Raw genomic sequence first — 14,301 nt, 5'->3', positions numbered from 1 at the left:
GGCTTCGCTGACCATCATGGTGATTTTTTTCCTTCCTTCCTGAAAAACAACCTTGCCTCCAACATGGCATTTGGCAGAAGGAAGCTGTGAAGAGGGGAAGGCACTAGACAGAGATTTGGGGGACCAGAGTCCAGTTCTCTCTGTCCTGATACCTACTTCATGAGCTGGGTGAATTTGGCGGAGCCTTCATGGGCCTCAGTTTCCCCATCTATGATGTAAGAATGTGGTACTGGATGATGTTGACAGTGTTGGTAGACACAATTCTAAGATGGCCCCAAGATTTCCATCCACTTGGTTATAGAACCTGTATCATCTCTTCCCCTTGAGTATGGGCAGGAAAATGAATATGATGTGATGGTCACTCCACTAGTTAGGTTATGTTACATGGTAAAGGTAACTCCTTAGGCACTTCTATGATTATGGTACTTGGTGTAAGACTTCCTGTAGCAGCCTGGAGAGTCTCTTGCTGGCTTTGAAGCTGCCATGTTGTAAGAAGGCCATGTGGCTAGGACACGGTGGCCTCTAGAAGCTGTAACTGCCCAGTCAACAGCCATGAGGGAGACAGGGAATTTAGTCCTACAGCTGAATTCTGCCAAGAACCCTAATGAGCTTAGTAGAGAACCATTCCAGGTGAAAATGTAGCCTGGCAACACTTTGATTGCAGCTTTGTGAGAACCTGAGCAGAGGGCCCACCTAAGCTGGGAAATGGTGAGATAATACAATTTTCTTAAGCCATTAAGTTTCTGCTGATTGATTACACAGCTAATAGAAAACTTGATTTCAAATTTCTTCTCCTTCCTGGAACACCACTGGTGCCGTGTGTCTCCATGCTTGCTTATAAAGATGAAAGAAATAAAAGCATTTTCCTGCTCAGAGCTATGACTGCAAGAGATCTTCCAGATACTGAGTACTGACTTGAGTTTTATTGTGAAGCTGTACTTATTTCCCTTCTTTTATATTTTTCAGCTATGAAAAAGAATAACTTAGGGAAAGTTTTTTTTTTGTTTGTTTGTTTTTTTAACAATTTCTACAGTCATCAGAACTCATTATGGTTTTAATTTGCTGTTCTAGTTTCCTAGCTGCCAGAATGCAATATACCAGAAACGGAATGGCTTTTAAAAAGGGGAATTTAATCAGATGCTAGTTTATAGTTCCAAGACCAAGAAAATGTCCCAATTTAAGCAAGTCTATTGAAATGTCCAATCTAAGGCATCCAGGGAAAGGTACCTTGGTTCTAGAAGGCCGATGAAGTTCAGGGTTTCTCTCTCAGTGAGAAGGCATGTGGTGAACACAGTGAGGGCTTCTCTCTCAGCTGGAAGGGGACATGGTGAACATGGCGTCATCTGCTAGTTTTCCCTCCTGGCTTCCTGTTTCATGAAGCTCCCTGGAAGGTATTTTCCCTCTTCATCTCCAAAGGTCGCTGGCTTGTGGGCTCTCTGCTCTCATGGCTATGTTGTTCTGCTCTGCTCTCTCTGAATCTCCTTCATTCTTTAAAATGTTTCCTCTTTTATAAGACTTCAGAAACTAATCAAGACCCAACCAAATGGGTGGAGGCATGTCATCAACTATAAATCCAGTTTAACAACCACTCTTGATTAAATCACATCCCCAGGGAGATGATCTAATTACAGTTTCAAACATACAATACTGAATAGGGATTAGAAGAAATGGCTGCCTTTACAAAATGAGATTAGAATTAAAACATGGCTTTTCTAGGGTACATACGTCATTTCAAACCAGCACATTTGTGTTTCTCTAGTGACTAAAGATTTTGAGCACCTATTCATGGGCTAATTTATTATTTGCATATTTCCTTTGTGAAGTATCTGTTCACATTTTTTTTTTGTCCATTTTTTGTTGGCTGTTTGTTATCTTTTTATTGAGTTATAAATGTACTTTATATATTCTGGATATATGTTCTGGAAATATAATCTCTCAGTCTGTGGCACTGTCATTTCCTTATCAGTAGATTTTGAAAAGTAGAATTTTGTGATTTTGATGAAATCCAATTTATCATTTTTTCTTATATGGTTCATGGTTTTTTTTTGTCTTGTCAAAGAAACCTTTGCTTAACCCGGGGCCCCAGATTTCTTATGTTTTCTTTTGGATATTTAAAGTTTTTAATTCCTATACATAGGTCTGTGATTTGAGTTAATTTTTGCATATTGTGTGTAGTAAGAGTTGAGTTTCGTCTTTCTTCATACGGATAGCCAGTTTTTCCTGTACTACTTGAAAAGACTCTCCTTTTCTCCACTGAATTATCTTGGCACCTTATTGAAAATGAATTGATCGTATCTATTTGGGTCTATTTCTGGACTCTTTATTCTGTTGATTTGTGTATCTAATTTTTCACCAGTGCAACACTATCTTGATAACTATAGCTTTGCAGTAAGTCTTGAAATCAAGTAGGGTAAGTCCTACAACTTCATTCTTCTTTTTCCATATTGTTTTGACGAATCTAGGTCTTATGAAAATCATTTGTAAATCTGAGCATCAGGTTGTCAATTTCCATGTTAAGATCTGTTGGAATTTTAATTGAGATTGCATTAAATCTTTAGATCCATTGAAGGAGAATTGACATCTTAAACATATTGACTGTTCCAATACGGGAACATGATATATCTTTCTCAGCAGTGTTTTGCAATTTCCAGTGTAGTTCATTGTTAAATTTTCCCCAAAGTACTATATGTTTTTTGATGTTGTATAAATAGTTTTATTGATAAAAGACATTTGTCTTATTTTCTCAAAAGTTGTCTCTAAGATTTTGAGTAAGGCCAACATAAGATTCTTAATAACCTGATCCATTTTAGGGACTCATGACTAGAATTCTGGTTGTATAAGTAAATATTCTTTCTCATGTAAGTTATATTTTATGGATTACCTGAAGACTGTGTATTAGCAGGTTGAAAGCTGAGGTTAGGTGGCTGAGAGACATTTTGAAATCTTAAGTTTAAAAGCTCATACACTATAATTATTGTTTAAGAGAAAAAAGGAAAAGACATTTTAAGGAGGGATGTCTAAGAAATTTTAAAAATAAACAAAATTTTCACTTTTATTTTGTCATACCACATAGAACTCGTGTGTTATCATGTTATTCTACCTGACCTTTAAGGAATTTGTCACAAACCTATAGGGTTATCTCACGGGACCTAGTGGTACCATGTAGTGTGGCACTGACACCAGTTCTGGCAAGCTACGAGTTTTCCTCTTTATTTCTCATCCCTGCTTTACTTATCTATTTTCATAAAACCATCGTTCCCCAAATTACAAGGCTTGGCCCCAGTTCCCAGTTACAGATACTGGGCTGCGGTCAGGTGCTTCTGGTCCCGTGGGTGATGGCTGGGGGAGCAAGGCCACGTCGTATGAAATTGCTGGAAATAGGGGCGGATAAGAAGTAGACACTCTAGAGTCATCCACTGTCATTGACAATGGAGAACATCCAGTGTTTTCCTGATGAAACTGGAAATGAGCAGATTACTATAGATTTGGAAACGTTGAGCACATTTAAATTTTTTTCTGATTTAAATTTTAATGAGCAGTCTCTGTATCCCGGCATGTTTTTCTCCCCTTTTCTCGTCGTCTAGATGGCTCTAGAAGACTCAGAACAGAAACACAATCTTCTGCATTCGATTTTCATGGATCTAGAAGGCTTGTCAACAATTTTTGAAATAGATGATTTAGCCCATTCTGTACAACAGTTAAGTAGTCAAGTAACAACTTTACAACAAAAAATAATGGAAAACCTTCCACAGATTCAGCAAATGGCTGATGTAAGTTTGCATTGGGAACATGTGAGTTCCTATTTTAAAATTATTTTTCATTTAGTAAATTACGGTTAAAGCACTAATCAACTTCTAATCATGTGAAGGCAAAATGATCTGGTAAAGTTGTCATTTATATTCTTATTTATTGAATTATATGTTACTTGACTTTGTAACACTGAGAGCTGCCAAAATGAAAAGTCAATTCCTATTCTTGATCCACAAGTGGTTTTTTTGGAGAGAGCAATCTGGGTCATGTAAGTTCAACTTGTTCTCTTTGTCAGGGAGGTAATATAGTTGGTCTAGAAGCATGGATTAGCAAAAAGAGAATTAAGACATCACTTCCCAGGTCTTCCTTCGCCAGTAGCAAATGTTTATTGAGGGCCTGCTCTGTGCCAGCCACTGGATTTTTAAAATATGTTTACTTATTTTTGCTTGAAACCTGTTAGGTATTTATTTAAGGAGTCACATAACAAAGGCAAGTACAGTTAGTTCTTAATTATTTATCTCTTGTTTCTCAGTTACATATCCTACAACATCATGTAACTTCAGGGAAATATTTAAAATAAATATTCTTGGTTATTGAAGTCTATCCTAAACTTTTAATATGCTTCTACAATTTTTTTATGAAAAACACCTAAAATACAATGTATATGTTTAAATACCTTCTTAAATACAAGATGCAGAAATTAGTTTCAATGTAATTTAACTTTTCTTCATAATTTATAGATATCGGTATAAACAGTTACTATATGTACTTGCTGCTTCCGTTGCCTCAGGCCTATAAAGGAACATTTTGTTCCTATATTGAATGACTTAAAACTGCCATTATTTGAAACCCTTGCTCTATTAGTTGTTTTTTTTCTTTTTGCATGGGCAGGCACAGGGAATTGAACCTGGGTCTCCTGCATGGCAGGCAAGAACTCTGCCACTGAGCCACCGTGGCCTGCCCAGTCTATTAATTTTTATTCCTTCCATTATTAGCTGTTACTTCTTATCGCCACAGTGTACTTGCAGTGGGCTTTTAAAGTAAAAAATCCAAAGACTCTCTTATAAAGTGACTGTAGATTTTTCAGCTTTTACAAAAATAGTTTAACTTATTTTGGCAGCATTTTCACTTTAAGAATCTTAGCCAGGTTTCTGGAGGTTGATGAAAAAATGATTACTGGATAAATGATCCATTTTTTAAAATTAATGTAAATAGGTTATAAAGTAATTTAGTAACTCTGCATGGTGACCGTTCATTAGGAAATTGGCAAGAAAATCCTATCCATTTTCCAGTTCCTTCTAAGTTGGTTTCCCAAGGGTGACTTTATTCTTTTACTTAAAGGGGGTGGAATTTTTTAATGTCAGACCCACTTGTGCTCAAGTGTTTAAACACATTCCAAAGATATATCTAAAGAGACTGTAGTAGTTGAGAGCTTATTTTAAAAAGCAGGTTTGGATTCATACTGCTTCTATTCTCATAGTGTGAGTATTGAAAATTGGCCATGTGAGGATATTTAATCCATCGAAGTATAAACAATGCTTTGTCGTGTGGTATGCTATTAATAGAATCAAATTTTTATTGAAATAATCAACATTATGTAGTGCTTGGTGAGTTCTTAAGAGGAGTAAGTGGAAACATGTTTAGTTAAATATGGAAATAGAGTGAATGGCATTAAATTGTGGTTTACCAATTATTAGTATACTGCACGAGAATTTTATTGTTTCTTAAATTCTAGGATGTGGTTGCTATTGAAACTGAAGTAAAATCAATAGAGAAAAAAGTTTCAAAAATCAAAACTGCCCTGTTATCAAAAGAAATATTTGATTTTTCACCTGAAGAGCATCTTAAGCATGGGGAGGTAAGCATGGCTCATTACTTAAAATAGTTTCTCAAAATACTTTTCTATCTGTTTTAAAATATGTAAAAATGTGCTGTGATAAAACCCTTTAGTCTTGCTAGAGTAACAGCAAAATAAGGTTGGACATAGTTTTGAATGACTATAAATTTATTTTAAGTTATAGTCATATGATATCCATATAAAGGTAATTTTCCTATAGGTTATTTTTTTGTTTTATTTCTTCCTAAACCTTCAAAGTTTGGAAGTTTTGACTTCAAGTAAAATCCCAAAGCTTGAGTGTCCAAGCCAGGCATAGCAGGGATTCTGGTGCCACCCTGCTCTTTACCGACAGTGTGACTTTGAGCAATTAGTTAACTTTTCTAGGATTCACTTACATTTCTGTAAATGAACAGTTACACTGTATAAAGGACACAGAAGCTGGGACATGATAAGCAACCGACAAGCAGTGATTTTCCCTCAGTCCACTGAGTAAAAAGGAGCCTGACCTTGCCTGGGTCTTCTCACTTCTGTGAACTCAGTTTTCCTTGCCTATGAAATGCTACCTACCTCCTAGGGTTGTTGTGAAGATGAAATAAAATGACATAAATGAAGTGTTTAGTAAAGTAAGTCATCGCTTCTAATTTACTGGTTGTGTCAATCCAGATTTCTGTGGGTCAGATGTTGTGAAAGCGAAATTTAATTACATACTTCTGGGGCTTGTGAAATTTGGCAGGACAGTTCTGTTTAATTCAGAAGCATTTATGTGAAGCCCTACTATGTGTGAGGCCTCATGCTGGGTGCTGCTGCTACAGAGGTGGATAAGATACAGTAGCTTCTGCATGGCTCATTGCTTTCTGACAATGCACAAAGCAAACAGTTCTTCAGAGGAAGAGGGAGGGAAGTAAGGAAGAATGGATGATTCCTTACAAATGGCTAATTGAGTGCTAGTAGGGTAACTTTTGCCGCAGGCATCCTTTTGTGAAACTTTTAACTACGAGATCACAAATAATATAACAGTTCTTTTGAATCTGAGCTAAGGAAATGTTTTAAAAAATCACAACTATAAAGACGAAATTAGAGAGTATTTTAATTTCGAATAATTAAATTGAACATTACCCATTTTTTGCTTATGTACCATGTTTATCTTATACAATTAAGGTGATACTTGAAAATATACATCCCATTAAGAAAACCATTGCCGAGATTGTCCCTTACCAAATGAAACTGAGATTGCCTCAGACGGGAGTGAAACCTCTGCCTGTGTTTCAGCGGACAAATCAGCTTTTACAAGATGTAAAACTGTTGGAACATGTGACTCAAGAACAAAATGAGTTATTAAAGGTGAGAAGTTTACCATGCCTTCCAACTTACTGGATGAAATATTCAGCAAAAGCTGGTTTTGTTTTCAGTTTTGATGGATGGGTAGATCCAATTCCCATGATGATAAGATGCTGCTTATGTTGATTCTTTTGGTCTCTTCCATCTTCATTATCTAGGAGGTGACATTTAATATAAGAGCATATCCTCTTGCTCAAATGAAACTGAGGTTATTTTCTCTCAGTTTGTACTCTTGCTCTGGTTGAAGACATTGAAGCATAGTTAGGGTCTGTTCCATTCCATCCCACAGTTATTGAAGATATACTTGGGTAAGGTGCTGTCGGACGAGATTCAAACCTGAACAAGGCATTTGCAATCTCACGAGGCACAATAGACCTTTACAGTAATCATTAGCACAACAGTCTTTTTCATTTTAACCATCTCATCTTATGTTCAAATATGCGATGCAGGTAGGGCAGGTATGTTGAGATTCATGTCAGAGGGTTAAATGATTTGCTGACAGTTAGTAGGAGTACAGATAAGACAAGAATGAGAGTTTCTAGACTTCTGGGATTGTTCTCGTTATCAGGGGCCTCTTCCTTCTCATTAATGATACCCTCTAGACTCTCCCCAAGGGGCTTCATCCTTAGCTTTTGTTTGATTGCCAGCCTCAAGACAGGAGTCACCATTAGACAGAATTTGCATTTTACTTTGGTTTGAATTTCTATATGTTGCGTTTCTGTATCACAATCCATTCCTCTAAGGACAGAAAGTTGCTGAGAGCCTTAAATCGCAGGCTTTTCAGTCCTGGTAGACTTCCTCCATCCTGCTTTTTCTGAGTAGATGGGTCAATTTAGATGGAATTTTTGCCTCCCTTCCCAGCTACCTCCTGGTTATAAGAGGAAAATGACCACATCTTTCTATCTCTTAAATTTCTTTCAGGATTTAGCTGGCCACTCTGTTGTCCTGAGGTTTGAGGACACCTTTGCTCTGTGGTTGAGTCTTAGCTCATACAGGTTCCCTTGCCTGGCTGCTGCTAAGCTGACCTCATTTCCTAACACCTACAGAAAGAAGAAATTTCTGACACTCAGGGTACTATGTTTTTAGGAGAAGAAAAGTGGGAAAATAGATCATTTGTCTATTATTTTTAAACTTTTTGGTCTTTATTCATCTCCTGGTCAGGCAAAGAAAATAACCACCCTAGCTATGCTTCAAAGTGGCTTCTTCATAAGATGAAAGGGGAAGAAGCAGAGAAAATTATATTTTGTGCCAAGTTAGGTATCAAACTGTGTTGCTAGAATTTTCCATTGTGTTGTGTTTGTGGAAATCACAATGTCCCTCAGACACTTCAAAACTAAGGAAGCTAGAAAAAAGTAAATCATTAGAATACAGTACATTTCTTTAAAAAAAATTATTATGGTAACATATATATAAGGTACATTTCTTATGGCTCCGACTTTAGATATTGTAAATGTCCTCATGGAAAATAAGACAAATTATTTGGGGGGGGAATGAGGGGGTAGAGCTCATTTTTGAGGGCTGGGGAACGGGTGTGTGCAGTTAACATGGTTATTCATTTCCAGCCTGCAGCTAAAATTGTGGTTAAATATTAAAGAAAATACAGAGAAGAATCCTGCCTTGGCCAGAAACTTTGTAGTTGTAAAGGGCATTTTACTTCATGAAGCATATCAAGGAAGTATCTAGACTCCCCTTGGAAGTCAGTTTCTTTATCATCTTTCATCACACTTTGATCATATAATTTAGTCCACAAGTAGTTTTGATCTCTACCAGTTCCTTAACACTAAATTCCAGGTACTATACTGGTTAGTTTGTCTGCAAACTCAAGACTACTCTCAATTCCTCAGCTTCTGACTTGTAAGATCGCACAGGGTACCAGGTGATTGATCAATGCTGGACTGGAAACAGCCATCATCACTGCTGTCAGAATGACTCAAATTACATGCCCTTTTCATCCCAAGCCAGTAATACCACCTGCCAATGTGGAAATCTCCATATGAAATATATATTCAAATGCTGTATTGAAATAGCAGTAATTTCATAAAACTCAGCAAAAACTTAGTGTTAGCATGCCATAAAATGCTTCCCAGGATAAATTCCTTAGAGTGGAAATAATTAAGAGGGAGAAGTGTCTAATTAGGCTCTGTACAGCAGCACTGCATGTGTTTTTTGCATCTAGTAGAGTAAAAAGTCAGGTGCCAGCTTTGCAACAATGGTTTCTATGTTTTGGCTGCCACTTCCTCTTGAAATCTGTATGAGCGCCTATTTGCTGTAACTGACAGCAAGTTCTGAGAGGGACAGACAATGGGCATGGGTCGCTAATCTAGTCCTGAATCCTTCTGATAAAAATTTTGGTTTTTTTTTTTTTTATATTTTTATAGTTAGTTATTAAACAGACCAATGAATATGATGAAGAAATAGAAAACTTGCAACAGATCTTAAATAATTATTCAGCTGAGTTCTCCCTTGAACGTATGTCACCAGAACAAGTTGCCAACCTGTCCCAAGTACAGGTATGTTTGTTTCATTCATTTATCATTCATTCATTCAACATCTAAGCCCTTGGTGTTGAGAAGCCACTGTGGTGATGCAATGTATCTCCTACTTATCTCTTCAAATGAAGGTATTTTCTGTATTCATTTCCTTTCTACTCCTATTTCATAAAATAGCTTATAATTATCATAATTAAAAATGATAAAATTTTAGCCCCCTGAGGTTTAGTTCAGAGAAACCATATATCTTTGTAGACTGATGTGTTAGTTTGCAAGCTGACAGAACACAATATACCACAGCTGGAATGGCTTTTAAAAAGGGAAATTTAATAAGTTACAAGTTTACAGTTCTAAAGAAGTAAAAGTGTCCAAATTAAGGCACCAACAAGAGGTTACCTTCATTCAAGAAAGGCCGATGGGTCAGAACAGCTCTGCCAGCTGGGCAGTCATGTGGCTGGCGTCTGCTGGTCCCTTGCTTCTGAGCTCCTTTGCTTTCAGCCTCTGTTCTGTGGGGCCTCCTCTGCTTATTTTCCCAGGGCTGGCTTTCATCTTTTGGCTTCTGTTGGTTGTCTCCAGATTCTGGCTTGCTTCACATCGAATGGCGATGGCTGCTGGGCTCCAAGCATCTCCAGACATCTGTGTCAGTGTTTGCCATGTGTCCACATCTGTGTCAGCTTCTGCTTTGAAGTTGCTGTTGGCTCTGAGGCTCTGTGGTTTCTGATTCTCTTTCCTCTTTTGAAGGGTTCCAGTACACCAATCAGGACCCACCTGGAACGAGTGGAGTCACATCTCCATGTACTCAAAAGGTCACACCCACAGTTAGGTGTGCCACATCTCTGTGGAGACAATCTAATCAAGTTTCCAACCTACAGTAGAGATCAGGATTAAAAGAAACGCTGCTCCCACAAGATTGGATCCGCATTAAAACATGGCTTTTCTGGGGTACATAAACCTTTCAAACTGGTGCAGCTAGGAATTCCTAACCCCAGGAACTAGAGCAAGCTTACCACACCTGCTTCCTTAATGGAGGGCCCTTCAAATGCATTTAGCCTTAACTTGGTGCATTTTGGTTTTTTTTTCCTTTTTCTGGATTTTCTCTGAAACCAAAGAAACTGCTATAATGTACAATATCTGGACCACCTGACTTTCTGACTAGCTTTCTCGGATAGGGGGCAGTCTGGGCTTTAGAGGTGAAGACCTTTAACACTGTTATAATGAAGAGTTCCATATACTGAGCAGTATTTCCATGTCTCATTGGTTATGCCAGAATTAACAGTGTCCTGTGGAACCAGTTATAATGGTTTACAGGTTAATCCTCTATTGCAAGTTTTTTGGTCTCTGTTTTTGAATCAATACTTCTATAAATGAAAGAAACCTGATGGTAAGCCAAGAATAGTGGGAAAGCTACTTTTTTCCTGCCATCAAGTTGTCATAGACAGGCAATTGATAATGGTGTTCAAAGCAAGGTCACATCACTTGCTAGCTTTGTAACCAAGAGCAAGTTGCTGACTGTCTGTGGTGAAGTAGAGGGAGTCCAAGGTGACACAGCTAGTAAGTGGTGAGCTCAATAATGTAAACTCCATGTTAAAGACACATATTGGAAAGATGTCAAATCTCTCTTTGCGCTTAAAAGTTATCATGGACCCGAAAGTGCTTTTGCCTTTATGGCTTATATCTATCCACATAGTAATTAAAGCTGAGACATTTAAAAATATCTGTTCCATTTATTTTAAAATAACAATAAACTCATTCTATTTTAATATAGGTAACATATTTTTAAGGAAATAACTATTTTCCAAAATAAAAAGCAGTGAGAGGGCAGTACAACGGTGTCTCAGTCGCAGAATTCTTACCTGCCACGCTGGAGACTTAGGTTTGATTCCCGGTGCCTGCCCATGCAAAAGAAAAAAAAAGCAGTGAGAAGAGTGGCATTTAAAATTTTTACAAATCTCTTTAATATCTGACTTAATAGACAACTGATTTGTGTCTTCATTCAGTCTATTGAAGTATGTAGTTTTGTTGAAATATATAAAGACAATCCAACCTTACACAGATATGTAATTAGCATATTTAGATGGGCTTTGAAATAATTGTAGTTAATCTTCTTTAAAACGACACTAAAATTCCATAAATGGTACTTACTCACAGGTTAGTTGTAAAATGGAATCTGAAGCCATGTCAGTGAACTTTTCACACTCTGCCAAATTAAAGTCCATTGATCTTGCACTTTGAATGGAACTCCTGACCACCCGTTTTCTAACATCATACTTGATCATTTAGAAAATGCCGTTCATTGACTTACGCAGATCTTCCAAATGTTAACACATTTCATCAGACAACTTCAAAAAGCCACATTTCTTAATATCACCACCTGTCCCTTCAGGAGAAATCTTTAAGTAGAGCATTTAATTAATTTGCCGATTTTTTTTTTTCTGATGAAAAAAAGTGGTATCCTGTGAAAACAAATGACTCGTTCAGCTTGCAGCTCAATCGCACAGGTTCTTTTTCTCAAGCATTGTACTTCATTGTGCAGCAATACTGCTTTATGCATACTTCTCATTTTGCCACACAGACTGTTAGAAAGACATTCATCAAGGACATTCTCAAGTGACATTCGCACTTTTTTTTTACTACATGTCCGTGAAACATCCATTAGCTACTAATACAGTTGATGCCCCTGCCTTGACTCATATCAAAGTGCCAGAAGTTTTACCCAGGCTTCCTTTTTCATCAGCGGTGCAAATGTCAGCACAGTGAAAAAGACACATGCCATACTGACAAATCAGAATTATGAAAACAGTTGCTGTTTTGGGAGGATTATAAGCAGCAGCAGTAACATAAGTGATGTAAAATGAGGTGTGCTCTGCCTCTGGGGCCAGCAGTATAGAAGAAAGTGGACTGCCAGTTGGCTCATTTCAGGAGGAAGAGTTCACGAAATATATTATCAGAGTCTGGGGGCTCGATATGGCTTGGCAGAAAAGAAAAAAAGCTATTCTACTGATGGCACCTGGCCTGTAATTACTGTAAATATTTATATAAATTTTTGAAGCTTATAAAGCACTTTCCAAAATTCACTTTTTGGAAAGGGTATCTTTTTTTTCTACAAATGCTCCTCTTTCCCGCCCTCCTCGCTCCCATCCCCCAGTAACCTCTAATCCACTTTCTATCTGTGTGAATTTGCTATTTCTCTTCATCTCTTACAAGCCATTTCATACAGTATTGTCTTTTCATGTCTTGCTTGTTTCGCTGAGTATAATATTTTCAAGGTTCTTCAAAACTGCAGCATGTCTCACGACATCCCATTTTGTGTAGGTGCCGCATTTTGTTTTTCCGTTCATTTGTTGATGGACTTTTGGGTTGTTCCCAGCTTTTGGCTGTTGTTAAAGTGCAGATTCCAGGGCCCTGACCCCGTGGATCCTGGTGCAGTCAGACCTGAGGCTCCCAACCCCGGCAGCACAGCACAGCACACCACGCATGCCATACACACCACACACACACCACACCACACACACCACACCACACCCACACACACACACACACCACGCACACCACACCCACACACACCACATACACACCACACACACACCACGCACACCACACACACCACACCACACACACACACCACACCACACACACCACACCACGCATCACACCACACGCACACCACACACACCACACACACACACACCACACCACACACACCACACCACACACACCACACCACACACACCACACCACACCCACACACACACACCACGCACACCACACCCACACACACCACATACACACCACACACACACCACACCACACACACACACCACACCACACACACCACACCACGCATCACACCACACGCACACCACACACACCACACCACACACACCACACCACACACACACACACCACACCACACACACCACACCACACACACCACACACACACACACCACACCACACACACCACACCACACACACCACACCACACACACCACACCCACACACACACACACACACCACACCACACACACTCCACACACACACACACCACACCACACACACACACCACACACACACACCACACACACACACACCACACCACACACTCCACACACACACACACACACCACACCACACACACCACACCACACACACCACACACACACACACCACACCACACACACCACACCACACACACCACACCACACACACCACACCCACACACACACACACACACCACACACACACACACACCACACCACACACACTCCACACACACACACACCACACCACACACACACACACCACACACACACCACACACACACACCACACCACACACTCCACACACACACACACACACCACACCACACCACACACACCACACCACACACACCACACCCACACACACACACACACACCACACACACACACACACCACACCACACACACCACACCACACACACACACACCACACACACCACACCACACACACACCACACCACACACACCACACACACCACACCACACACACACACCACACACACCACACCACACACACACACACCACACACACCACACCACACACACACACACCACACGCACACCACACACACCACACCCACACACACCACACCACACACACCACACCCACACACACACACACACCACACCCACACACACCACACCACACCCACACACACCACACCACACACACCACACCACACACACACACCACACACACCACACCACACACACACACACACCACACACACTCCACACACACACACACCACACACACCACACACCACACCACACCACACACACCACACCACACCACACACACCACACCACACACACACACCACACACACCACACCACACCACACACAC

At 39.5% G+C, this 14,301-nt stretch overlaps 1 protein-coding gene across 8 annotated transcripts in view; it reads left to right on the top strand.

Moving 5' to 3' along the window:
• The window catches only part of SYNE2 (spectrin repeat containing nuclear envelope protein 2), a 384,031-nt gene that overhangs the window by 246,335 nt on the left and 123,395 nt on the right, over positions 1-14,301 (top strand). For all 8 annotated transcript variants that reach the window (XM_077122415.1, XM_077122416.1, XM_077122418.1 and 5 more), the window contains 4 exons: positions 3,585-3,770; positions 5,486-5,608; positions 6,746-6,928; positions 9,304-9,435. In XM_077122415.1, coding sequence (XP_076978530.1) covers positions 3,585-3,770; positions 5,486-5,608; positions 6,746-6,928; positions 9,304-9,435 — 624 coding nt within the window. The remainder of the gene's footprint in view (positions 1-3,584; positions 3,771-5,485; positions 5,609-6,745; positions 6,929-9,303; positions 9,436-14,301) is intronic.

Source organism: Tamandua tetradactyla, chromosome 12, assembly GCF_023851605.1.
Source record: "Tamandua tetradactyla isolate mTamTet1 chromosome 12, mTamTet1.pri, whole genome shotgun sequence".
Lineage (NCBI taxonomy): Eukaryota > Metazoa > Chordata > Mammalia > Pilosa > Myrmecophagidae > Tamandua > Tamandua tetradactyla.
Note: the sequence above shows the minus strand (reverse complement) of the source record. Positions and strands in the feature narration are given on the sequence as shown.